Source organism: Salvia hispanica, chromosome 3 (genome assembly GCF_023119035.1).
Source record: "Salvia hispanica cultivar TCC Black 2014 chromosome 3, UniMelb_Shisp_WGS_1.0, whole genome shotgun sequence".
In the NCBI taxonomy this organism is placed as follows: Eukaryota; Viridiplantae; Streptophyta; class Magnoliopsida; order Lamiales; family Lamiaceae; genus Salvia; species Salvia hispanica.
Genome location: NC_062967.1, coordinates 4,223,980 through 4,250,904, shown reverse-complemented (window position 1 = coordinate 4,250,904; position 26,925 = coordinate 4,223,980). Strand labels below are relative to the sequence as shown.

Genomic DNA, 26,925 nt, shown 5'->3' with positions numbered 1-26,925 from the left:
ATAAAATAATGTTTTATAATGTACCATGTAATATTTTCATGACTTCATCATCCTTTATAAATGGAAATCCAGTTCACATTAGATTTGGTTACCTTTTTGGCATATACGCATGCGAGTTGCGTTATTTCTTTAGGTGTTAATTCGTTCATGATATAAAAAGAGTGCACTTTTGCATCACTCACACACCACAAGGCCAATTTTTGTGTTTATTACTACAATCTCACTTTTCTTTTCCATTTCTTTTCGTTTTTGTTTTGGTACATATGCTCGAGTCAAGAAAATGGCAAGCAACAATAGTAGCAATATAGAATAAAACACTGGCGAATTTTTGTGTTTTATCAAAATGCCAAACGAGATTTAGTTTCGTAGCTCTCAACGACAGTAGCAGTACTGAATAAAAACATCAACAAATTTTTGTATAAGTATTAAAATTCTAAGGGGATTTAGTTTCGTGGCTAGCAATGACAGTAGCATTAACAGTACATAATAAAAACATTTACAAATTTTTGTGTTGTCATATATAATTAAAATTCCAAACCAGATTTAGTCTAATGAAGTGAACTTTGATAAGGCCCATTTTTATGTAAGTCATGAAGAAGAAAAAACAAAATTCTCTTTGTATTGCTGAGCTGAACTTCATCTATTACAGTTGTAATGTGGTAAGGACAGTACAATTGGTCCCAAATGATGACTGCCTTCATTGAATCATCAATTGGTTCATTTTATTAATTCAAAACACAATTTTTTGGAATAAAATATCAAGAATTATAATAGTGGACGTGTAAAAGGAGATAATATGTACCACGATGTTGAGTTCTTTTTGTTAGTTTAGAAATCTAGATAGGATATCATTTTGTGGGTGCGGAAGCGACTAGATTTGCTAAACATAGGAGTGTCTATTTTAACCTTTCAAAATTTTTCTAAAGTTTATCCAAAGTTTTCGAAATATTAATTTTATTCATCTTTAAAATAGTATCAATCTATCCCCGAATTAAATTTTTGTGCTATATTATTGACTTGACATGCCCAATGTATATGTAAAAGTTATTCTTTTAAATGAAATAGTAGTAGTATGAATCTGGATTTATTATTATGTCACACATGTTTTTCAAGTCTCATATGTGGCTATTCGGGTTAGTTAACTTAATTTTGTATATGTATGTTACTTCAAGTGTAGCTTTCATAGGATTTACTATTAAATGATCTTAGATACGATGAGATTTTATCATTTATATATTTCTTAATAGTCCTACTTGTTACGCGGAAAATAATTTCTTTTTGTCGATATCAAAGGGAATTAAAGAATATTATAGAGAATATAGAATTTGGTTTGGTATCATCCCCATGTGTATTTGCATGGATTCACACACTTAAATCATGTTTTATCGATACTCTTAATCAATCATAAAATTGTTTTATACTACGCATAATTTGCTAGGAAAAACTGTTTGATACTATAATTTTTGTTGTTATGAGTTGAAAGGGAATTACTACTAATTAATAGCCTAGATCCTTTTCCCTTCATTGCAATTGCACTAGAATACGGGATATTACAAAAGTGAAAAATGTTTCAAATTTCATCTAAAAATAAATAAATTACAACTGTATTTGTATGTAATCTGTCTAACCTTTTTCTTCATAATTATTGTGGTGTTTATTACAATTCAAATGTAATCTGTCTCTCGTTTCTTCATAATTATGGTGCTTATCATAAGTCAAATGGTTCGGCGCGGACTGATAATGAATTGGGACCTTATCACGCCGTACATATCATTAGTTTGGTTCTCTCATTTACTTTTGACTCTTGATGAACTATTTTTTGAAATTAATTTCTACAACAATTCTTCTGCATTCTACTTATAAATTTGTAGGTTTTCAAATTTAGAGATGTTAAAGAATGATGCAAGCTAATACTATGTCACTAAAAAATATACTCCCTCCTTTCCCACGCTAAAATTATACTCCTACTACTCTACTTTCACTTTGACTATAAATAGTATAGAAATTATAATTTCCATAACTCATTTCTCACATATCATTATAAAACTAATTATATATAAAAGTGAGACCATATTCCATTAATTTTTCCAAGCTCCACTTTCCTCATGTCGAGTCGAACGTAGACTCTTATTGCAGGATGGAGGGAATAGTATATACCATAATGTCCCTTTTTTGTGGGATAGAAATAGAGTTGTGGGGCAATTATTTGAATATCTTGAGGGACAGCAGCTTCCAAGAAGATTGCCTCTCAATCTAAAAAATTCTATAAATACGGCCTCATTTCTTTACGGCTTCACTACAACATTTGCTTCCTTGTCTGCGACTGCTTTTCAGTATTCGCCGCGTATATATGCTTTCTTGTCTGCAAAAGAGATCAAAGGTAAGCTTCTAACATTTTGCAGATATCGTAGATGTTTAACTGATTTAATTTGTTAATATAAGCCTTGCATTAATGTGATATTGTATATTGTAAATCAAGGGCTTTAAATGTCTGCGAAGGAAGATTGCCGTCACCACACACTACCACCGTTGATCAAAGCCATCGCTGCAAATGAAGTGGACGGTTTTGATGAACCCAAACCATCAGTTTTCGTAAGTAGTAAATGCTTCACATTGGTATGTGTTGAGTCAAGTGGGAACTCTTTATAAGTGAGATTAATTTTCCGTTAATTTTTAATCTCAGATGATCGAAGCAGCAAACATGAATACTGGAGATCGTTCGATCTCCATCAGTATGCCGCCTTCTCCACTAGGTGAGGCCAAAGGGGCTAAATTTCATTCTCAGCCGATGCCCAAACCTTCGGCAGTGCATCCGGTTTATGACAAAAGATTTAACTCTTTCAAGACATGGTCTGGCAAACTCGAAAGACAAATCTCAAATCTACGTGGCGTTCACCTAGAAACCGAGCCATCGCCACCACAAGAGTGCTTTGAAAATGTTCCCGTACACAGATATTTCGACGCTTTGGAGGGCCCAGAATTGGACACTTTACGGGTATATCTTCCTCAAATAGTAGGAGTGCTAATTAATTAAGAATGTTTAATGATAAATTCAATATGAGATATTCACACGTGAGTTGCATCTATTGATAAATTCAATATGATATTTACGTGTGAATAGTCTCACTTAAAATGTGAAGTGAAAAGAAATCTTGAATTCTTTTATGGTTACAAATTAATGTTACGATGAAATCTCATGGGGTGATTGGTATCTCACTTTAAAACAAATGAGATCGTACTTGCTCCCGTAAAATAACAAGTAATGTTGACTATTGCAGGCCTCCGAGGAAATCATTCTACCAGAAGACAAGCAATGGCCATTCCTCCTCCGCTTCCCCATCTCCACCTTCGGTATCTGCCTCGGCCTCGGGAGCCAAGCCATAATGTGGAAGAGCCTCTCGTCCTCCCCCGCCACCGCCTTCCTCGACATCACACCTCACATCAACCTAACAATATGGCTCATCACCGCAGCCCTAACCCTCGGCATCGCCATCATCTACGCCCTAAAACTCATCTTCTACTTCGAGGCCGTCCACCGCGAGTACTGCCACCCGGTCCGTGTCAACTTCTTCTTCGCACCGTGGATCACCCTCCTCTTCTTAGCCCTCGGAGTTCCGCCCTCAATTGCCCAAACGCTTCCCGCGCATTTGTGGTACATCCTCATGACCCCGATCTTGTGCCTCGAGCTCAAGATCTACGGCCAGTGGATGTCCGGCGGCCAGAGGCGGCTGTCCAAGGTGGCCAACCCGACCAACCATCTCTCCGTCGTCGGGAACTTCGTCGGGGCTTTTCTTGGAGCGTCGATGGGGCTCACCGAAGGGCCTATTTTCTTCTTCGCGGTCGGAATGGCGCATTACATGGTGCTGTTTGTGACGCTTTACCAGCGGCTTCCGACGAATCAGACGCTCCCGAAAGAGCTACACCCTGTTTTCTTCCTCTTCGTCGCCGCCCCCAGCGTCGCCTCCTTAGCTTGGGCTAAGATTCAGGGCTCTTTCGACTCTGGCTCGCGCATAGCCTACTTCATTGCCTTGTTCCTCTATGCTTCGCTGGTGAGTGTTGGCAATTGAAACTAAAATAAATTTAAGTAAGAGAACTTAAATCACTATATAATATAAAAATAATATTTAATAAATACAGATAACTGAAATCACTATATAAGTCTGATTAACTTTTTATTATTGGTTTGTTTTAAAGGCGGTTCGAGTGAACTTTTTCCGAGGGTTCAAATTCTCGATGGCGTGGTGGGCCTACACGTTTCCGATGACGGCGGCGGCGCTAGCGGCGATCAAGTACTCGGGCGCGGTGACGTGCAGAGCGACGCAGATCAAGGCGGTGATGCTCTGTCTGGTGGCGACGGTGGCGGTGGCGGCGTTGCTTGTGAACACGGTGGTGCACGCGGTAGTGCACGGGGACCTCTTCCCGAACGACATGGCGATCGCGATCAGCAAGAGGCGGCCGAGGCGGCGATGGTACCACAAGAGATCGGGCAGCTCCGACAGCAACATCGAGAAGTACCTTAAGTTTATCGAAGATGGGAAAGATGTTGAGGCGTCTCTTCATTCTTCTAGCTCAACTACTAGCCAAGATTGAGATTTGAGCATGCTCTGTTTTTGCTAATCAAGTGAGGACATCTCTGCGATTCGGAGAGATCAATTTCCGGTGATCTTGATTTTTCGTCGCTTCGTTTCAATCTCATTACTTAATTTTTGTTCATTGTTTATTCTGCTTGTGTATATTTTTTCATTTGCAAATGCAAATTTCTGAGTGGTTTGTTCAACTCATTGACTAGTCGTTTAGGATTATGTTCAATTTTGAGAGCAGCCACTTTATTTAATAAAATTGAAATTTAATATGCATAAAGCCCAATTCAATGAAAATATAAATTAGAAACAACAGAAACCTGGCCCAAATTTGACATAAACCCAACCCATAATCCACTTAATCGAAGTAACGCGCTTTATATATGAAACTGATAGTACAATTTTTTTTAATTTGTGGTTAATTAATTTTATAACTTTTGAAATTGAAATACAAATTTATAAATTTTCAATTTTTTGCAATTATTCAACAATGATCAAAAATCGAAATTAATTATGACAATAAAATCACGGTGTTTCATACTACTAGTAATCGGCATTATTTTATTTAACATTGAAAATGAACGGTGTCTATAATGAGCAAAAGGAAATTTATATTTAGAATACCCTTTAGAATTATGTCTGAGGGACCTAATCATTTGGTTTCGGGCTATCTGAGTGGTTAAAGTTTATATACACATCTATGTCAAGATCTACCATGAAACCTTAAACAATTTCCAAACTTATTTTCAAACCAACTGATTATTGTTATGGACCCTTTAAAACAAAAGGTGTTTGATTAATCGGATGGTCTGAACTATGTAAAACAAGAAAACATTTTCCACATATATGCTGTCTCGAAAAGCATAATGATAAAAACTTTAGCCAGCTATTTCTGCGACACGAGGTACAAAACAATGTTTCCATTTTGGTACAAATGTGTCTGATTGAATATGGCCTGAGCCCTGATGCATTTCATATATTCTCCTTTTTAATCATAGGATTTTATTTCATTTTAATTTATATATGGGGCCAATAAGGTAATCCTACATGAAGTTTTAAAAGATTTTTGGATAATATTCATTATAAATCAGGCATGTATATTTCGGAAATGCTGGTGATCCATCAAGATGGATTGAAAATGCATTATGTTTTACATATATGCATCAAATTGTCTGAGGATAGAAATACATGGTTAAATCAGAATTGTTAGTTCAGCCCAAAATCATATCGGTGGTTTAAGCTTTGGAACCATGATCGTCTATTAGGGGTGAAACTGGACCAGAACCAATAGACAACATGCATGTTCTACTGATTTGGTAAAATGTTTGGAATCGCAATATGCATTTAACTGTCATTTGATCTAAAAATTAGAAGAAAAAAAATACGCTAGGAAACAAAAAGATTAGAGAGGTAAAGTTACTATTCCCTCCGTCCAGCTTTAGGAGTCCCGGTTGATCAATTTTAGCGTCCCGCTTTAGGAGTCCCGGTTGAGATAAATTAAAAAAAAATGCCTACAAAATATTAAAAGTGGGTCCCAACATCCACTAAAACATTTATTTATTGGTCACTCGATTAAAAGTGGGTCCCAACATCCACTACAATATTTATTTATTACACACTTAAACATTTTTTTTCTTAAAACATGTACCCGACTCAACCAGGACTCCTAAAGCGAGACAAAGAGAGTATTACATAATTATTTTAATTAATTGTATGGAATTTGGAAATAGCGTATCCAATTCGCAATTTTAGGTAGGTAGTATTTGCCATCCTCACTATTCCCCCCCCCCCCCAACCAAAATAAACAAATCAAATCAAACTACTTGCAAAAACAAAATTTAGTGCTAGCAGGTATTTCTATCTAGTACTCCACATATTGTTTTTTTATGTAATTTATAAATTATTTACGCAGAAATGACGTTTACCTAAAACACTACATCATCCACAAATATTGTGAAAGAGAAATTGGGAAGATTGTCCATCTCCAGAAAGAGAGATAAAGACATCTAGTTTAGACGTGTAGACTCATTAAATCCACAAAAATAAGTAGAAAAAAGGTACATAAACACAGAATTAAAAGTACCAATGATTTTGACATTAACCCTTGATTATAGTTTCGAGAATGGATAATGGGTGTTGATTTTTGTCATAAATATATGAATGCACTTTATTCAAAAAGTAAAGAGCGAAAATGACAGATAGTAATATTATGCGGCAGAAAAGCAATTTCATATACATTCTCAAATTTATTTTCCGCAATTCTTTTATTAGATACTTTAATCATGCTATCATCGTCATGCCACAAAAAGCTAATATTTCTTTAATAATTTAATTCAAAGAGAAAATATGTAAAGATAAATACAGGTTTTGGCGTTATTATAGGCCTACGACGTAATACTATTTTATATAGATAAAGGTGGGATTAATAAGTTTTATTTATACATATTTAATATTTGTTTTTATCATCAAATTAATATTGTTTATTATGTTGATGTTGTTAGGAGATGGACGAGACTGATATTGTTATGAAATTGTTGTTTGTTAGTTGATTTTTGTTATTTGTTATTTTTTTTTTGTGTATGTTTAGGATTAATTAATGTTTGGACTATTTTTTGGTGGAGTATAGTGATCAGATTTTAACAGCGTTACAGTAATGAAAAATTAATAAAGGAATTTAATGATACAGTATTTAAGTATAATTTGTAAATCTCGGTTTTGGATTTTAAAATTAATTGGGCTCAGCTGTGTTGCTCAACACACGGCCCAAAGGGCCACAAATCAATATCAATGTTTATACACTCATATAACTATAGCATTATAGATGAATTGCTAACTCATCATTTAATTACTAACTATAACTAATTTAAGGCCACATGATTTTTAAAAACGTGTAGTCTACAATTTGTCACGTGTAATTTTCATTTTTATTAATTAAATCGAAAAAGATAAAAAAAAAACGCCAAATTAGGGTTTTGGATGAAAATGTCAATATAGTGTTTCGAAAATATCAACACAATGCTTTGAGAATGTCAACACAAATTTAGGATTGACATTGTATATGCTTTATATTGACATATTATCTTAGTTGCATTGACATTAACCTGTGTACGAAAAATACGAAAATTCTAGATCTTTTTTTTTCAAATTTTGACGTCGGAACATATGCATGTAGTATTTCGTTGGAATCCTTATAAAATTATCTTTAATTTGATATATGTTATATGAATTTAAAGTTTTGGGATTTCTTTTAAAAGTTAGTTATAACTAACTTGACATTAATACCCCTATTGATTTTTATTGTAATTAATCATATAGCCTTATTGACGTTTTTTTTTGATCGTATTGACATTTTGTGGTTGATGATCTAGGCCTTTAATCTGAATATTTAATGACTATTATTGAATTGTAGTTAGCAATTAAGTATTGAGTTAGCAATATAACACTCCCCAGCATTATATTACTCCCAGTACATTAGTTCGTGATAGTTGTTGATCATTTTAATAAAATAAAGAAAATAATTTAGGTCTTGGATAATGATGGCGTGAGGAGGCAAAATCAGAATTTATAATTGTAAGAAGGGAAAGTATAAAAATGAGATTAGCAGCGTATTGAGGGCACGCGAAGCAAAAAGTTAAAGATTAACTTTTAGGAATTCCTGCCGGCCATGGCCATGCTCTGCACTCTGCAGCTTTAGCGTTGATTTTCATGTTTTATTTCCTAAATTCTTCAACAAAATTAAAAAACCAGATTAACTAACTTGTTACTCCTACTTTGGTTAAATAACACAATTTGTCTTATAATAATAATAATAATAATAATAATAATACTAGGTATAAATTCAATGTTATAGTAAAACTCTATAGTAATAAATTATATTTTTGAATCTTTAATGATGGTTGATACTTCTAAAATATCTCAAAAACCAATAAATTATTGACTTTTTCTTGTTTAGTAGTACCCCTTTGTTAAAGATATGGTAGTATTTTAAACCTCAATTTCCTTTTTGTTTCCTAATCTGTTGGGTGGCGACACAAGCATACAAAACTTTCTTATATGACTAATCTTGCTAGTTGCTACTGAATATGCAATTAGTAGTACAATACAACTGAAAAAAGCTAGTTTGAGAAATTACAGACATATAATCCCTAAATTTATATGTACAGTTAGCTATAAAATAAAATAGAAACATCAGGACCTTTGAGTAATAAAGTAGGTATTATTCAGGCCAGATATATCTTAAGTTGAAATATCACTAATGTCTCTATAAATTTTAATTCGACATGCCTGATTTTTCAAGTGTACTTTGACTGAAAAATTTCATTGACATGTAATTAAGCTTAATATACAATTAAGTCAGTCAAACATCAAATTTCTCATAGTACTATTATTTGATCCCCAATTTATTAATTTAAAATTGTTTATTATATTGTTTTCCGAGGATTGGTCAAACTGACAAGACAAGATGATGATTCGTACTGGTACATTGTATGAGTAGAAAAGAGAGTAGATAAAGTAGTATAGTAGTACAGTTTTCATTCAAAAATAATTCTAAAAGGTCAATTTGATAAACATTTATAGTGATTTTATTTTATCTTATTTATATCCGGGAAACTTTTGCACACTTTAACTTGTGAAACAACCAGTGTATTCAATTGAGGTAGGAACAAGAAAGTAACTATTCTTTATCTAATTCATTTATCAAAGTAGCACTCAACTTTAGTTATATGTTTCAATATGCAAATATAGACAATAAAAGGATGGTCAATTTGAGAGTACATAAGTATTTTTTTTTTCATTAATTTAAAACGGGACGTTGATGATCGATCACCTTTGTCTATATATATCGTTTAAAGATGATGACATTGAAATTATTACAGAAACCAGCCTTAATAAAGTGATGTTATTCTCAAGAAATATACTCAAGAATTAATTATGGCCCCCACATTTTTTTAGTTTTTCTCGTATATGATTACAGCTAATAATTTATTTAAAGGCCCACCCTCTAGAATATATACCTATATACAAATATTACAAATATATAGATATAGATATATAATTTATATTAATAAAAATTATTTAAATGAGTATAAAATTGAGAAAGAATTCAAAAATGAAGAAGGCCCCAGTGATTATCCCTACCTCATGTACATATCACATGCAAGTTGTTGGAACTCAATTCAAAGATTTTAGTATTCCAAATAATTTGTCTCAGACTGTATTTAATTCGAGGGAGTTTGGTGAAGAATTTTTTAAGATTTAAATGAGTTTTGGAAAAATTATTTAAATGAGTTTTGGAATTTGAAGATTTAATTTTTGGATGAACTGTGTAACGTTGAATAGTCGGAAAGTCGGTGCTCACAAATCACAATAATAATATGAAAAATGGAGTATTTGAATTACAAATTTGAGAAATAGTGAATTAGTATCTATATATTTGGATTTGTATTGGAAATAACCTACTCTCTCCATCCCTATCTAGTAGGGACATTTCATTTTGAGCACTAAGAGAGAGAATAAAAGAAGAGTTCTTTTATATTATTTTCTCTATTTTTTTTATATTTTCTCTACTTTAATTTTTACAAAATGAAAGCTGAAATGAAACACCTCTACTATAGAGGGACGAAGGGAATAAATTTTTGCAAAATATACATCCCCAATTATAACTAACGTTTGTTTTAATTAATAAATGGTAATAGTATTTGAAACAATTTTGCAAGTTAAAGTATTATCCAACTATTCATGAAACTGAAAGGCAGTATTTTCTTTCTTTATTTTTCATAATTTGTATAAAATCTACTGTTGTATTCAAATGATATGTAATCCATGGACTCTTTGGCTTGAGTAATAAGATACTAGTATAAATTATACTCATCTAAATGCTCCCAACAATATGTCCCCCTCCAAAATCATCATTCATAATTTTATTGAATGGCTACACAGCTTGAGTTTTACACTTAATTAAATATATGTCGCAGCTATAATTATGCAGAACCAGTAATCACAACCATCTTAAAATTTAGAATTTACTTATTCTGCCTTAAAACTTCACAAAGAAGAAAAAACTCCCATCTTTTCTGAGTTGGAAAAGGAGAAAATAAATAATAAACAACCCAAATATAATGGAAACACACACAGTGCCTTGAAACTGTGTGAACTACTACTACTACTACTAGTTTCCAAGGCTTACAATCTTTGACAGAAACTACTTCCTCAAAAAGACAGATTTCTGCATTATATTTTGTCATGATAATACAAAACAGAAAAAAAAAAAAAAAAAAAAAGAAGATGAACCACCACCATTCCATTTTATCATGTCTTTTCCTTTTTTTTGTTGTTGCTTCAATCCTTGTTCATTACATACCTGAAAATTTTCAAATAAAGCATTGGACTCCAAAACAAGATTTCATCAACATTGATTGAAACACAGAATTTAGTGAAGTTTTCAGTTACCCTGAGTTCTTTTGCAGTGGAGCACTGCTTCATAGATTGAGCTCTCCGAATCGCAAGACCTGCGCCAGTTATCATCAGCGGAGTAGGCCAAGCTCGTCCGTGGTGAGGTCGCAGCCGACAGCTCCCAGTTCCGGTTGCTGCTCATTGCGATGCTACTACTGCTATCCCGCCTCTTCCTATAAAGAAGAGGCCTCAACAAGAACTTCACATACTTCTGGAAGAATCTCTTCGACAATCTGTGGCATCTCCTCAACGAGGCGCAGCGCACGCGCCTTGTTGAATGCACCGTTATCTCAGAAGTGGAAGCAGTAGTTGTTGGCATGTAGCAGCCCTCGTCGTCAAACCTGACCATCTTCACTTCCTTGACAAAAAGGGGGACGAGGAAGCCGTTGGAAATGAGCTCATCCGCGTGAACAAGGCCTAATGGGGAGTCCGAGACAGGGAAATCGAAACCAAAATCAGAAGAAACTCGGATGAACCTCTTTGAGGGGGGCAGCCTTGGATCCATCTCGATGAAGGAGGCTCCTTCATCATGATCGGATGAGATCAATGAGTCCTCGAACGATGACGGCTTCAAGTTAGCCAGCCAACTGTAGGAGAAACTCTCAATGGAGGGAGTCTGTAAGCTAGCTTCCATAGAGAGAAAAAAGGAGGAAAAAGGCTCAATTTTTTTTGAAGTGTGTTTAAGGTCTATGAGGCTTATAAGAAGCCTTGCTCTTACATAATGCAAATGTACATGTATTATCAAGTACATATTGTGTTTCTCTCACTATGCTGACAATAATATTTGTGGTGGTCTGACTTGATGACAAGTGTAATTAATAATTGACAAGGAAAGGAAATGGGAGAAAGGGAATAAAAGTATTAGCCCCACAAAGTACTCATTTTTGGGTCTAGATTTCTTCATTACACATTAAATACAAGATAGTGTTGCAAATACACACTGATAAATGCATTTGAAACTAGTGCAGTCACTGATTAATGCTGTAATAGACATCCAATATGCATCAAAGGTTCTACTTGACAGTCTATACTAGTAACTTTTTCAGTCTATTCATTCACTTATTCTAAGGTTGTTTTCTCTTGTCCTTTAACATTTTGTTGTTTATCATTCTCTCTTTCTACGTGACCATAAAAGTCGCAAGCAACTGTGGAATTTTTGAATTCAACATTCGACATATTTGGCTACTACAGATTCATGAGGTAACAGCATGGATGGAGGAGGGCTTGGCCTTATTTGAGGAAATTTAACTAAGTAATTCCACTAATAGAAGTCTAGTTTGGGCTAAGTATGCTATCATCATATATAGTTCAGCCACTCTGCATAATAAATTCAAGATTGCTTATTTAGTTTGACAGTTACAGAGTACCATTAAAAAAGCTAAATAAACCAGAGCAAGGAAGCAATAATTCGAGGATGGATAAGATTCGAGTGAAGCCAAATATTCAATCAGTCATGCTGTGGAACATGTTGCCTAGAAGTGGCAGATAAATATAAAAAATCAGGCTTTCAACAATACAGAGAGTTATATAGAAACAGCAATAAATAACCAAAACTCGGACTTATAGTAGTGGAGGAGTACTAAATAAGTGAACTGACTTCGTTCTAAATATCCATCACACATGTTAGGAAATCTAGATATTTGAGTAATATGTTTCATGATGAGAGCTTTGAAATCTAAGGGGAGGCCGGCAAAGAGGATAACCATATCGCGCTCATCTTTATCAGCTAGCGGGACACTTGATCGTACTAGGGGAAGGAAATATCAGGACGTTCTCATGGTAAGGAGGTCTCGGGGCATGACATCCACCAACAACCTGAGTGGTGGTGATTCCTACAATAGTAGTAGCTTTTTTGATGATAATGCTAAAACAGTTGTCTCTTTCGGGCAAAGTCCAGCTATTATTAGAGCGCTCGCAAACAAGTTAGAGAAACAAAAATACCAGACAAAGGTCCCCCCTTGTTGTCTGAGAAAAGGGTAGCTGTTAGGAAGCAAAAACCACAACTCAAAGTGACTCGAGGCACCATTGGTCCCCCTTTGACGTTGCTCCCTATAAAATAAAGGTGTAACTTTGAGGAGAATTATTCTAAGTTAAACCACAACTAGACTAGGCCTAGTGTTGTCCAAGGATTGTGAGGAATTTTATCAGGCAGACATGATCTAACTGCAGAAATAATGAAGATACTCTTCAATAATGAAGTAGCAACGAGATCAAGAATAAACATAGACGCCCACAAAGCAGATTCTTGATCTCAAATACAGAATAATTCACAAACCAATGATCAAACACATGGGGGGCATTCATGAATTGGAGTATTATTTTTTCTTCTTTTTCTTAGTCGAAATTAGTGGAGTTGTATTTACTCATCTAAGAGAAACAAGCACAGAAATAATCTTTGATGCAGTAAATACTATCACAAGAAGAAGAGCTGAAATAAGACGAGTCACGATATTGATGGATACGAAAAAACCAAAAACGTTGTTCACAACAAATTGGACAGGAATATATGTGACCACATAATATATTAATTTCAAATAATTGGAGACATTATTATATGGTCAAATAATAATACTATGAGATGTTAAGAAAATTGATTGGTTTTACTGTAGATTAACACATATTCTACCTGAAATGATTAATAAGTTCAAAATCTCAGTGCATCTAATCAACTCATTTCTCAGAATGAAAAACTTCTTGAATGTGACTTAAAATAAAATCAAGTGAATGCCTCTTAAGAGACTTTTTTTTTAATCTTTTTTTTTTCAAATGCAATTTATTTTACGATTGTTATGGTGTGTATGCATTATTTTTACTTAAAAAAATATTCTTACGTTAAAATGAGTTTTTATTAGATCACTGTTATATGGAGTACTTAGTAAAATTATGGGCTTGCACTTTTCCTATTTCATACTAGTACAGCTATTACTATTAGCCTATAAGTAAATGCAGACATGTAGTGCACATAATTCGTGGTTTCTTAATCAGAATCACATATATAATCAAAATTGGTTACATGGATACCTTATATCTTGAATTTTACATTATGTAATGCATTGTTAATTGTTAACTAACATGTTTGAATTGAAACATTTTAACGAAAAAATTGAACAACAAATCGGAACAGGAAAATACGGACTAAATGAAATTTTAAAGGGCAATTAACAATGTTTAATTTAAACATGTTCCGATTTGGTGTTTAATTTAACTTCGGCGTTCACTATTGATTGCCGAAAACGGGCTTTCCAGTTGGGCTTATAAAGAGTTAAATTGGGCCTATAATCTCATCCAGACCTTGATTTAGATTTATTATTTTCGTTCATTTAGTTAATATACAGTACTATATTCTAGTACTAATATGTTTCATGGCTTTTCTGTTCGTCGTTATACCCATTGTTAGTCGACTTTACTCAGTCTTAAACTCTCAATTAAAGAATGATAAAAGAAAATGAACGATAAATTAAAATACTAGTAATAAGGATGAATATCCATTAGAATCCTAAACCATACGTATTGTTGAATATTGTATGGACTATTTGCTCGTTGGACCTGTATATTAATTTATTGGGCTTGTCTCATTTAATTAATATGTGGCCCAATGCCTATAATAAGTTGAGTCCGTTCTGTGCAGGCCCAGTACTTATTTGATGGTGCCGATGCGTGCCACGTAGCAGCTTCACATGGATCGTGCTCTGTGACCGTTGGATTAATGTGTGTGTTTGTTATGAGTCTCTAGACTCATCCGATTCTCATTCATTCTAATCCAGACATTTTCTCTCTCTTGTAAACTCCGACTTCTCTATAACCTCTCTCTAAGATTCCGGCCTTCTTCGCTGGCGATCTTCTCCGATCTTTTGTTTCCACCGTTGATTCTCGGTTCTAGAGAGTGTCATCGGTTTAGATCTTGAGTGTAGTGAGTTCTTGAGTGCTCCTTCTCAGATCTAGGGTTTAGTCCAACTTCTGTGTTGGATCTTGTGATTGGAGGTTTCTTCTGAGGTTCTCTGGGTTGAGAAGCTGTTTTCCAAGAGATTGGAGGTGATTCATGTGTTGAGAAGGCTACGTGGTAGTGTACTCGGTGAAACTGTGGTTTCTGGTTCCCTGAGTATATTCGACTGGTTCTCACTTTGTGACTTGTGGTAGAAGCGCGTGGGGAGGTCATTGGCCTAGTGCAGTCACCGTTGTGACCTGAGCCATATCCTTGCTATTCTGTCTTAGTTGCTGTTTCTTGTCTTACTTAGATCCGAAAGGATCTTGTGTTAGTGTTCTAACTTGTCTATCTTAAGTGTGCAGGTTCTAATTGGCGAGAACTTGGTTTCCAGATTGGTCAAGAGTCTGGAAAGAGTTAGGATTCCAATTAGGGTTACAATCTGTAATAGCTAGACTCCTTAGTGTTGTAGATTCTTGTAATCTTGTAACAACTCTTGTACTTGGCTTGTAACTTCTGAGATTAGCCATCTCAGAGATCAATCAATAAAATAGGTCTCGGTAATTAGTGAAACCCAAGTGATCTGATCCCTATACGTATATTTCAAAAATATCCTAAAAGTATGAGAAATATTTAGTTATACTCTAAACGGGAAGTGATCAATTGGTAACTCATCATTTAATTGCTAACTACAACTAATTTAAGGCCATAGGATTTTAGAAAATGTGTGGTCTACAATTTGCCACGTGTAATTTTCATTTTTATTAATAAAATAAAAAAAGATAAAAAAACTCCAAATTAGGGTTTTGGATGAAAATGTCAATATAGTGTTTCGAAAATATCAACACAATGCTTTGAGAATGTCAACACCATGCTTTAAGAATGTTAACACATTGCTTATATTGACATTCTACATGTATTATATTGACATATATTATATAGTATGTTGACATTTCTGTTGTACGAAAAAATTAAAAAATTTCAATTTTTTTTTCAAATTTTGACGTCGGAACATATAGGATATTGTTGGAATCCTTATGAAATTATCTTTAATTTAATATATGTTATATGAATTTAAAGTTTTGGGATTTCTTTTAAAAGTTAGTTATAATTAAACATGTAATTAATTGACATTAATAATCCTATGGCCTTATTAACGTTTTTCGTTGATCGTATTGACATTTAGGGATTGATGATCTACTCATCTAAGCCCTTAATTTGAATATCTAATGACTATTATTTAATTATATTTAACAATTAAGTTATGAGTTAGCAATATAAGAGTATCCACAATAGGGTGGACACTTTGGCTGGACACTTTTACGTTTTTTGTCCATAGCCACTTTTTATTTGTCCACGGCCACAAAAAAAAGTTTCCGCAGCAATAGTGGACACTTTTTTTAGCCACATTTCACTTTATTTTATTTGTTGTATATTTTAATTCAATTACAATTAAAATTATCGGACTAAAAATAATTAGATAAAAACGGCTAATAAAACAAATTAAAATTGAAAACTAAATTTTCGTCGGATTAAAGTAAGGGGAAAATTACAACGAAAATTTGATCTACGGAAAATCACACATGTTCTTCACGCTACGCCGCCTCCCCTACGTGCCCAGACCTCTTCAATCAAATCGACCTGGAGTTGGTCATGTGCTGTGCTCCTGCGTATATCAGCGAAACGTTGGATCAGATATTCATTACTACGTGGTACACCCATCTGTATCGGCGCGGAGGCAACGCCGTGACTTGTACTTGCACCATCTTCCGGTGCCCAACGTTCTGCAGCAAATCCTTCATCTTCTATTATCATATTGTGCAATATGATACATGCTAACATAATATTCACGACATCATCTTCGTGCCAAACTCGTGTCGGGCAGCGTATAATGGCCCATCGCGCTTGGAGCACACCAAAAGCTCGCTCAACATCTTTCCTAGCGGCCTCTTGTTTTCGCGCAAAATATTGTCTCCTCGCTCCAGCCGGTTGGCGAAGTGTCTTGACGAATACGGGCCAACGAGGGTATATTCCATCTGCCAAATAGTATCCCCTGCGATACTGCGTGTCGTTTGCTTCGAAACTGATCTCTGGACCCTCTCCCCGGCACTCATCATTGAAGAGAGGCGACGACTGCATAACGTTGATGTCGTTGTTCGAACTTGCAACACCGAAATACGCATGCCAGATCCGCAAACGGTAGTCAGCAGCGGCTTCCAGGATCGTCGAAGGATGTTTGCTTTTGAAACCAGTAGTGAACTGGCCTTTCCACGCCACCGGGCAGTTTTTCCACTCCCAATGCATGCAATCAATGCTGCCCATCATCCGTGGGAAACTATGCACCGCACCGTGCATATCTAGCAGTCTCTGGCACTCATCAGAGGTTGGCTTTCGTAGGAACTCCGGACCAAAGACTTCCCGCATGCCCTTACAAAACTATATGGGAAGCAACCGTACCGGTCCGCCAATGTCGTCGCTATATGGGTGAAGAGCGGTCGCGACATTCTGAAACGCCGACGGAAAATCTCAGCTAGGTAACGTCAGTTAGCGCTAAAGTAGTCTGCCATAAGCCGCTCAGCCGCTTCGACATGGTCTCGTGGGATTGTCCGACGATGACGAATCTCACGAGGGATCGCCCCCGCTGCCAATTCCGCCGCCGCTGCCTCATCCTCCTCGTCGGCTTCCCTCTGCACCTCTTGAATCAAAGAATCTCATGCTTCATTCCACAAATAATCCATAAATAGCAATGGAAATCCACAAATTTTTAGAGATAGAAAAATTGGATAGAAAGTAAAATGGGTGTGAAGATGTGTGTGAAGAGAAGATGAAAATGGGAGGAATATTTATAATAAAAACAATTAAAAATTTAAAATTCAAAAAGAAAAAAATATTGGAAATCGGCGACCGCCACGGCGGTTTCGCCGTGTAATAGATAGCCGCGGCGGGCCGCTTTTCTCTCTCCTCCCGGCTTGTCCTCGACGCTTTCGGGGCGAAAGCCCTTCCGCCCCACAAAAGCCGTCCCCCTCCGGGGCGGCCGCTTCCACCACAATAGACAGCCGCGATCGGAGTGGCCGCCGCGCCGTCCCTATTGTGGATGCTCTAATACTCCCCATACTCTAAACTATCTACTTTGTATAAAAATATTATCATGTTTCCATGATTACAGACGCTTTTGTGCCATATCATGTAGAATATTTTAATAAAAATTACACAATGACATCCAGATGGCAGAAAAACGGATGCAAAATATTTTGGAAAATTGGTCTCTAAAATTATGAACTTTGCCCAAAATTTGGTATTTCCCATGAACTTTGAAATTGGTATATAATATCACGAACTTTGTATTTTGTTTGGTATTTCCCAAATTCACTCAAATAAGATATTTTCATCAAAATCTTATTCAACATAGGCAACCGTGATATGTTTTATAATATTTGAAACCATTTTTTAAGTTCATAACATGTAGCATAAAAAGTCACGTTGAAAACCACGTTGATTTAATTGTGTCAAGTATGATAAAAGCCGCGTAAGTTAGTCAAATATAGTAATAAACATGCCATGGGAAATACCAAACAAAATGCAAAGTTCGTGATATTATATACCAATTTCAAAGTTCATGGGAAATACCAAATTTTGGGCAAAGTTCATGATTTTAGAGACTAATTTCCCAAATATTTTTGATACAAAGTCGTTAATTTAAGGCTTGGTAAATATTTCTCATAGTTTGGAATATGTCGATAAAATTGGTTACTCTATTATTAATTTTAAACTACGTATCAGTCGAAACTTGACAGCATACATTATTTACAAAAAGGACAGTTCTGAAAAATAAACAATAAAATTTGGCCTGTAAGTTAGTCCAAGTAGTGAGGTCAGTTAAGACTAAATTGCGCAAATTCAATCATTGATATTGTGATGAGGAACGTTGACCCACTCAACAATTAAGCCTCGAATTAAATTCTATTTTCTTCGAAAATACAGTTTATATGCAATGCAATTCTATAAAATATGTGACACATTATCTTATGGATGTTCCACGTATGAATATAAATCAAATAGTGAAAAGAGTGTGGATTACATAGCTGACTAAATTATGAAATAGACTTAAAGGGAGTGTGCAATTAGTCGCGTTACATTTAACTACCACTCCCTTTTCAGTGATGTGGATTTTGTGGGATAGACAAGTCACTAGAGGATGGGGACTTTTAATTTTTTCATATACTCCTAATAAAAAGAAGAAAGTTAGATTTTCACGCAATTTTTTTGCGTATCATATTATATTCATCGAAAATTTGTAGTATCAGGTAATGAAATAAAAAAATTATACATTCAATGTGGTACCAGAATAGAGTATTACGAGAATTTTTTTTTTCAAAAAGTATTGCGACATATACACTTCAAAGAAATAGACTAATACATACAGCTAAACTAAGAACATCCACAATGTCGGCTAGCCGATTCACGTCGCTAGCTGATCGCTAGCCGAACCATTGCAACCGGCCAGCCGAGAATCGGCGTGTGCTAGCCGATTGGAGGGCGCTGGCCGCCATTGTGGCGTGCCGATCGACCAGCGCCAATTTTCGTTTTTTTTTTTAAATTTTTTTTAAAAACCTATATATACGCGATTTTAGTTTCATTTTCATTTGCACCACTTGTTTTAACGAGTTTTCTCTCTCTCTAAATTTTTGTACAAGAGCAACATCGAGGGATGAGTAACGCCGGTGGTAGCGGTGGTGGTAGTGGTTGGGATGCTTGAGGAGTACGAACGGCAGATGAACGAGGCTATGGAGGCCTACATGAACCGCGAGATGGAGCGGTACATGCGAAGGGTGGAACAGCAGGCGGTACCTCGCCCTCCACCGGTTGTCCACCGCCGAGCAGTGATTGATCGGGATCACGTAGCTGCACATCAGCGCCTATATAACGACTACTTCGCTCCGGACCCGCGGTTTCCAGCAACCATGTTTAGGCGTCGTTTTAGAATGCGCAGGGAGTTGTTTATGCGCATCGTTGGCGCATTAGAGCGTCGATATTTGTGTTTCCGCTTTAGGCACGATGCGGCTGGCAGACCCGGCCACACCCCTATTCAAAAGTGCACGGCGGCAATCGGGCAGTTGGCCTACGGAGGCGCGGCAGACATGTGGGATGAGTACCTCCACATCGGTGAGTCGACATGACCACTGGAATGTCGAAGGATTTACGTGGGGGCGTGATTCAAATTTTCGGTGAGGAGTACCTTGAAGCCCTACCCCCCAAGATTGTCAGAATCTGATGCAGATGCACGGGGAGCAGCATGGGTTCCCCGGGATGTTAGGCAGCATAGATTGTATGCATTGGGAGTGGAAGAACTGTCCGACTGCCTGGAAGAGGGCCTACATGACCGGCTACAAGTCAAAGAATCCCACGATGATCCTCGAGGCCGTAGCCGATTACCGGCTGTGGATCGGCATGCGTATTTTGGGGTAGCCGGGTCGAACAACGACCTCAACGTCCTCAACTTGTCGCCCCTCTTCAACGAGAAGTGTTAAGGCATCGGTCCAGCCGTCTCATTTGTGGCCAACGGCAACCGGCATGATATGTGCTACTACTTGGCGGATGGGATATACCCTAGGTGGCCCGTCTTTGTGAAGACGACCAGGCACGCGGCGGATGACAAGAAGGCCTACTTTGCGGAACGACAGGAGTCGGCGCGCAAGGACGTGGAGCACGCATTTGGTGTGCTCCGGTCTCGATGGACGGCAATTAAGGGTCCAACGCGTTTGTGGGATGTCAAATGCGTTTCACAAATAATGTACGTCTGCATTATCATGCACAACATGATCGTCGAAGACGAAGGCGTACAACCGACTAGTTGGGGCAATGACGATGAAGCCGGTCCAAGCCACGGAACGGCCACCCCTAGCGTACGACATGGGGTACCTCTCGATGAAGTCGGCCGCCTCCAGGAATATGCCGACATGCGCCAAGTGGATGCTCATATTCAACTCCAAAATGATAGAATTGAAGAGTTGTGGGCACGGAAGACTGCACGGCGATAGTTTTTTTCTTTATTATGTAATTTATTTTTTTAAATGAATGTAATTTTTTTTAATGCAATTAATGAATTTTTCCATATATGTCTTGTAAATTTAATTCCGCAATTTAATCGTAAATTTAATTCCGTAAATGTAGTTGTTTTTAAATTATTTTTGTTGCGGCTGACCTATGGCTGGCCTAAATCTGATGTGGCAAGTGGATTTTTAGTGTTGCTGACGTGGCAGGGAGAGAGGGTGGCTGGCCTATGGCTGACCTAATAGAGTATTTTATGAGAAACGGCTACGGTTGTGAACATATGACTTTTGATAACATAATGAGAAATTGAAACTGCCCATTCAATTCTAAGCTAACTTTCTCTCTTTAGATGTTGAAAAATTAATACACGCTTTAATGTAGAATTTGGTACACATTGATTGGACTGTAGATCACCAAAATCCCTTTATTTTAAGTGATACACTAGAAATAGATAGACTGATTAAAAATAGAAATGAGTAATTGAAGAATGTAAATTAGTCTAAATCATGTCTCAAGCATCATGTTTTCAATATACATAATGCAGTTCGACCTATATTTTAAATCGCTCATATTGGCATATATAAAATGAAACTCTACAATTTTGATTGCACTGATAGAAAGTGAAATAATATTGTAAAAAACTGAGTATCCCCCACCTCATTAAAACTACAAGTGTGAAAATCAGAAAACAAAAGCATCACATTGCTTCCACTAGAATTTGAAATTTTTTCAAAATCAACCTAACTAAAAATACATAGAATTAGACACGTGTCGTACATTATCCAGCCGACCATACTTCAATTTTCAACATTGTAGCTCAACCACCGTTGCCCACGTGTCACCTTACAACACTTTTACTCTCTCCACACAACTCTACTTCCACTTATACATCCTCCCTCCAAATCTTTCTCATAAATAATGCAACCCTCAACTTAAACCTTGAACCAAGGCTTCGTCAAAATTGAAATGAACCATATATTTTCAGTCATTCCTCTCTTCTAATAATATGGTCCGGTTCTATTATTTGCCCGTGTGTTGGGCAGTCCTATCTCTCTTCGGATGCATTGTGTCCGGTCGAGTCACGCCCGGCTCACGATTGGTTGCGCGGGAGAAGCAAGCATGGATTTCAGACAACGGGACTTTTGCCTTCGGATTTGCCGAGGCAAACTCAAGAAACGATCAATTTCAGCTCGGAATATGGTTTTATCAACTTCCTAGTGATCGCACGTTTGTTTGGTCTCCTGACATGTAAGTAATGCTCATTTCCGTAATGTACTCAAATCTATCATTTTTTTCACTCTATTTATCTACTACTCCATAAAAGTCTCGATTTTCTCATTTTGGTATGTCTTACTCTCATTTTATCACTACATAAAATTAATGGAGTATACAAAAAGTGAAATATTTTATCGAAATAACGATTAAATTTGTTGGGCAAACCATTCATTTTATCTAAATAATCTAAATATAGAAATTCTCCAGTCAGCAAAGACGCAATCCTTGAGTTCCAACCCAGCGGCAACCTCGTCCTCACCGACGGCCGCGCCACCGTCTGGACCTCCAACTCCACCACCAGCGGCTCCCCCACCGCCGCCATGTCCGACAACGGCAACTTCATCATCTACGGCCCCAACCAAACCGTGGCGTGGCAGAGCTTCTCCCACCCCTCCGACACCCTCCTCCCCGGCCAACCCCTCACCGCCGCCCTCGAGCTCACCTCCTCCAAATCCTCCTCCCGCGACGGCTACTACACCCTCAAAATGCAGCAGCAGCCCACCTCCCTCAGCCTCTCCCTCACCTACAACCTCCCCGAATCCCCCGATTCCCCGCCGGAGCCGCTCTCAAACTTCTCCTACTGGTCCAGTCCCGACATATCCAACGTCACCGGCGACGTCGTCGCCGTCATGGACGACGGCGGCAGCTTCGGCATCGTCTACGGCTCATCCGCCGACGGCGCCGTCTACGTCTACAAGAACGACAACGACAGCGGCGGCCTATCCGTGGCGATGAACGGGACGGGCAGCCCGCTGGTTATCCGGAGACTGATCCTGGAAGCTAACGGCAACCTGAGGATGTACCGGTGGGACAACGACGTCAACGGATCGAGGCAGTGGGTGGCGGAGTGGGCCGCCGAGTCCAATCCATGCAAAATCGCCGGGATATGCGGCAACGGGATATGTAACCTCGACAGGAGCAAGACGAACGCGTCTTGCTCCTGTCTGCCCGGGACAGCTGATTCCGAAGAGGGAATCAGCTGTCACGGGAATTCGTCCGCAATTAAGTGCGGGGCGAATCATGAGAATGTGACGCCTAATTTGAAGATGTCTGTGCTCAAGGATACGAATTACTACTTCTCTGATTCGTCGGTGATTGCGAATTATAGCGACGAGGGGACGGTGTCGAAATGTGGAGACGCTTGCTTGTCGGATTGTGATTGTGTTGCTTCGGTTTATGGTTTGAATGAGGAGAAGCCGTACTGTTGGCTTTTGAGGAGGTTGGATTTCGGAGGGTACGAGGATCTCGGCTCGACTGTGTTCGTGAAGGTGGATTCGGATGGGGACGGGTTAACCAGTGAGGAAACAGGGAAGGTTGTGGTGCTGCCTATTGTTTTGAGCATCACTGTGCTGATAGGCCTTCTTGTTTGCTTGTTGTATATCAACGTACGTCGGAAGAGGAAGCTGAGACGAGCTCTTGAGAGTTCACTCATCGTGTCGGGCCAGCCCATCAGTTTCAGCTACCGCGATTTGCAGTTCAAGACTAGTAACTTTTCACAGCTATTGGGAACAGGTAATGAGACTTATATAGTGATTTCAGTTCTTTCTTTACGCTGATTGTTTTATATGGCAATAATATATAGATATGAAGATGTGTTGCTGATTTGTTTGTTTTAATGTAGGTGGATTCGGGAGCGTGTACAAGGGAAGCCTAAGTGACGGAACATTGATCGCGGTGAAGAAGCTGGACAGAATCCTGCCTCATGGGGAGAAGGAGTTCATTACAGAAGTGAACACTATTAGCTCGATGCATCATATGAATTTGGTGAGATTGTGGGGATATTGCTCGGAGGGGATCCAGAGGCTTTTGGTTTACGAGTTCATGAAGAATGGATCATTGGATAAGTGGATCTTCTCGTCGAGTTGCACCAGCAGTAGTAGTTGTAGTAGTAGTAGCAGCAGGATTCTAGACTGGGAAACTCGGTTTCAAGTGGCGGTAGGTACTGCACAAGGAATCGCGTACTTCCACGAACAGTGTCGGGACAGGATAATCCACTGCGACATAAAGCCAGAAAACATTCTCCTCGACGACAACTTCAACCCCAAGGTGTCGGACTTTGGCCTAGCCAAGATGATGGGGAGGGAGGCGTCGCGGGTGGTGACCATGATACGCGGGACGAGAGGGTACTTGGCTCCGGAGTGGGTAAGCAACCGCCCCATCACTGTAAAGGCAGATGTGTATAGTTACGGGATGCTGTTGTTGGAGATCATAGGTGGGAGAAGGAATTTAGATATGAGCTATGATACAGAGGACTTCTTCTACCCTGGGTGGGCTTTCAAGGAGATGAAGATGGGGAGGGCCGCCAAGGCAGCCGACAGACGGCTGGAAGGGGCCGTGGAGGAGGAGGAGGTGGCGAGGGCGTTGGGGGTGGCGTTTTGGTGCATCCAGGATGAGATTGCGGTGAGGCCAACGATGGGGGACGTGGTGAAGATGCTGGAAGGGTCGGTGGAGATAAACGATCCGCCGATGCCTCAGGCTGTGGTGGAGCTGATTGAGGAAGGATTGGATAATGTGTACAAGGCTATGAAGAGGGAATTCAATCACTATAGCTCATTTACTATCACTACTCATCCTTCTTCTCATGCAACATGTAGCTATTCCACCATGTCTCCTAGATGAATATCTATATCTACATTTGATTGAGATTAGAACAAGAGTTAGTACTGCTATACACAATTTTAATAGGACTAATAGTACTTAGTCACTTGAGCAAATCATTTGTTCTAAAATGACCTCTTTTTTAAAAATCACATTTTCTTGCATACAACTTTATAGCTTCCCCATAAAAATTTACTAGCTAAATAATTTTACAAAGTCCCACTCTAAAAATATGTGAATCTTCTAATACTGTTTAATGCATGATCTCTACCAAATACTACTATATATCAAATTCCAACAAAAATCATCATGAATATCTGTTTTGTTTTCTTCCAAAATATAGAACCGTTTTTGTTCTGGATTTCCAAATATTTAGCAGCTGATATCCAACAAACCTATATATATCTAAGCCAAGATTCTTTGCGGATGAGAAAAAGCAGATTCAAGAAAGAAGGAATGGATCAAGTGCAATTCGCGGATGGATTAGTGAAAGAATTCCTGGTGTACAGAGGATTCACCAGCACGCTGCAAGCCTTCGAGAAAGACTTAGCAACTGATATTGTTGGCAAAGGATTTCAAGTCGACGACATTATGAACCTAATTTTCGGCGTCTACGTCCCCCAATACGAGGCTGCCAAGTTGATCGATCTGCTAATCTTTTTCAGCTCTTTCACAAATTCGGATCAGAAATGGATTGATATGGCTGCGAAATTGCAGCAGTCAGTCTTGCGCTATTACGTTGTTTATTGCTTAAAACATGAGAAGAGAGACGCAGTGCTGGAGCTGTTCGAAATTCATGGGAAAGGTCTCGTGCGGATTGATCCGAGTTGGTGTAATTGGTTCTGTGAGTGTCGCTTTCGATTAATTCAATTCTCTGCACTGTTGGTATGGCTCTGATCTTGTTGATCTTTGGTCGTTGCAGCGCTTCCGTATTTGCCAAATCCGCATTTGGATTCACGGTTTAACAACTTCTTTTCGGATGAGTGGTTCCAAACGTTGTACATTTCTCTTAGGACTTTCTTGAGTATAATGCTCACTGGACCTCATATCCTTAATCAATAGATTGAATGCAGCTAGTGTTTCTTGACTTTCAATGTAGCAATGCCGTGTAAATAACTGCTTCTGTGTTGTAATTGTAAACAATAGGCATACCAGCTTTGAAAAAGATTGATGTGTATATGCATATATTCAAGTTATTTGTTATGTTTCCTTTCTTTTCTTGTCTTTGTCATTGATTTGGGGAGTAAATTATTTGAATTGGTAGTGTCTACAACTAATTAATATATGTGTTTTTTCTGAGCTTATCCACGTACCCCTGCCTTATTGAAGATAGTTTCTGAAAGGGACACTGTGAAGCAGCTGCAACAAGAGATACACCAGCTTTCTCTCAAGTTATCTCAAGCTCAGATTTCGTTGAAGGAAAAGGAGGCACAATCCAGTGTGAGTCCTTTATTACATACCAAATAAAGCAGACATTTTCTTATTGGATACAATACTCAAATGGTGGAATGATTTGTTTCTCAGTCTGGTTCGAACGACCCTGCTGTTGACAGTAGAAGTAATGATGATAGCCAAAGCTGTAAAGAAGTCTCTGTTACAGGTTAGTCATTCCTAGTTGTTTGGGTCTTTGTTCATGTAGGAGGAGATATAGCCAACACATAATACTATATGCATAATGCATGTTATGAACAAATCATGAATGGTCTATAGAAATTCACACGGTGTGCCTGCTGCCATCATAGACTGCAGCCTTATTGCTGATGTTAAATGTGTTTTTCCATCACAGGAAGTAATTCTGATCAGATTAGTGAAGAAGATTTTCCTGAAGTGAAAACAATGTTTCAGGTTAATGCTTTTGACAGAAATTACTAGTTGTTTTTCTGATATATGAATCTTTTCTTTATCTTCAAATTGATGGTCCTCAACTCCTCATGTACTTGTTCTGTAGTGTACGTTCGAGGGCCACACAAGTCCAATCACTTGTAGCCGCTTTTCTGCTTCTGGTGACAATATAGCGAGTGCTTCTGTGGATGGCACAGTCAGGTC

The 26,925-nt window shown here is 37.8% G+C and overlaps 5 protein-coding genes across 8 annotated transcripts; 3 read left to right on the top strand and 2 right to left on the bottom strand.

The window, feature by feature from the left end:
- The first annotated feature begins 2,286 nt into the window (after nt 1-2,286).
- On the top strand, nt 2,287-4,777 carry LOC125212539 (S-type anion channel SLAH3-like). Its single transcript, XM_048112739.1, has 5 exons — nt 2,287-2,380; nt 2,480-2,592; nt 2,684-2,995; nt 3,279-4,049; nt 4,195-4,777. Exons 2-5 carry the CDS (start codon nt 2,488-2,490, stop codon nt 4,588-4,590), a joined length of 1,584 nt encoding a protein of 527 aa, XP_047968696.1. The 5' UTR covers nt 2,287-2,380; nt 2,480-2,487; the 3' UTR covers nt 4,591-4,777.
- A 5,810-nt stretch (nt 4,778-10,587) lies between these two features.
- On the bottom strand, nt 10,588-13,486 carry LOC125211612 (probable membrane-associated kinase regulator 6). Of its 2 annotated transcripts, XM_048111484.1 has the most exons (3): nt 12,975-13,486; nt 11,031-12,865; nt 10,588-10,941 (listed from the first exon to the last, which is right to left on the bottom strand). In XM_048111484.1, exons 2-3 carry the CDS (start codon nt 11,782-11,784, stop codon nt 10,934-10,936), a joined length of 762 nt encoding a protein of 253 aa, XP_047967441.1. In that variant the 5' UTR covers nt 11,785-12,865; nt 12,975-13,486; the 3' UTR covers nt 10,588-10,933. The 2 variants fall into 2 exon arrangements, with proteins under 2 accessions (XP_047967441.1, XP_047967440.1); XM_048111483.1 differs by having other exon boundaries at nt 11,031-13,486.
- A 3,059-nt stretch (nt 13,487-16,545) lies between these two features.
- LOC125215618 lies at nt 16,546-17,094 on the bottom strand. Its single transcript, XM_048117089.1, has one exon. The coding sequence runs from the start codon at nt 17,092-17,094 to the stop codon at nt 16,546-16,548; it is 549 nt and encodes a 182-aa protein (XP_047973046.1).
- Nucleotides 17,095-21,938: 4,844 nt separating this feature from the next.
- On the top strand, nt 21,939-25,048 carry LOC125211591 (G-type lectin S-receptor-like serine/threonine-protein kinase At5g24080). 3 transcript variants are annotated; one of them, XM_048111457.1, is made up of 3 exons: nt 21,939-22,254; nt 22,493-23,793; nt 23,903-25,048. In XM_048111457.1, exons 1-3 carry the CDS (start codon nt 22,013-22,015, stop codon nt 24,898-24,900), a joined length of 2,541 nt encoding a protein of 846 aa, XP_047967414.1. In that variant the 5' UTR covers nt 21,939-22,012; the 3' UTR covers nt 24,901-25,048. The 3 variants fall into 3 exon arrangements, with proteins under 3 accessions (XP_047967414.1, XP_047967413.1, XP_047967415.1); XM_048111456.1 differs by having other exon boundaries at nt 22,478-23,793; XM_048111458.1 differs by having other exon boundaries at nt 22,127-22,254; nt 22,489-23,793.
- Nucleotides 25,049-25,157: 109 nt separating this feature from the next.
- LOC125211592 (WD repeat-containing protein 91-like) lies at nt 25,158-26,089 on the top strand. The gene is made up of 2 exons (XM_048111460.1): nt 25,158-25,723; nt 25,802-26,089. Exons 1-2 carry the CDS (start codon nt 25,189-25,191, stop codon nt 25,939-25,941), a joined length of 675 nt encoding a protein of 224 aa, XP_047967417.1. The 5' UTR covers nt 25,158-25,188; the 3' UTR covers nt 25,942-26,089.
- The last annotated feature ends 836 nt before the right edge of the window (nt 26,090-26,925 follow it).

Excerpts from the sequence above, each read along its gene's own strand:
- LOC125212539 (XM_048112739.1), top strand. The coding sequence starts at position 2,488 with ATGTCTGCGAAGGAAGATTGCCGTCACCACACACTACCACCGTTGATC. Across the intron at positions 2,996-3,278 it reads CAGAATTGGACACTTTACGG|GCCTCCGAGGAAATCATTCT; the intron begins GTATATCTTCCT and ends TGACTATTGCAG. Across the intron at positions 4,050-4,194 it reads TGTTCCTCTATGCTTCGCTG|GCGGTTCGAGTGAACTTTTT; the intron begins GTGAGTGTTGGC and ends TTTGTTTTAAAG.
- LOC125211612 (XM_048111483.1), bottom strand. The coding sequence starts at position 11,784 with ATGTACTTGATAATACATGTACATTTGCATTATGTAAGAGCAAGGCTT.
- LOC125215618 (XM_048117089.1), bottom strand. The coding sequence starts at position 17,094 with ATGCAGTCGTCGCCTCTCTTCAATGATGAGTGCCGGGGAGAGGGTCCA.
- LOC125211591 (XM_048111456.1), top strand. The coding sequence starts at position 22,013 with ATGGTCCGGTTCTATTATTTGCCCGTGTGTTGGGCAGTCCTATCTCTC. Across the intron at positions 22,255-22,477 it reads TTTGTTTGGTCTCCTGACAT|AAATTCTCCAGTCAGCAAAG; the intron begins GTAAGTAATGCT and ends ATCTAAATATAG. Across the intron at positions 23,794-23,902 it reads TTCACAGCTATTGGGAACAG|GTGGATTCGGGAGCGTGTAC; the intron begins GTAATGAGACTT and ends GTTTTAATGTAG.
- LOC125211592 (XM_048111460.1), top strand. The coding sequence starts at position 25,189 with ATGAATATCTGTTTTGTTTTCTTCCAAAATATAGAACCGTTTTTGTTC. Across the intron at positions 25,724-25,801 it reads GAGTTGGTGTAATTGGTTCT|CGCTTCCGTATTTGCCAAAT; the intron begins GTGAGTGTCGCT and ends TGGTCGTTGCAG.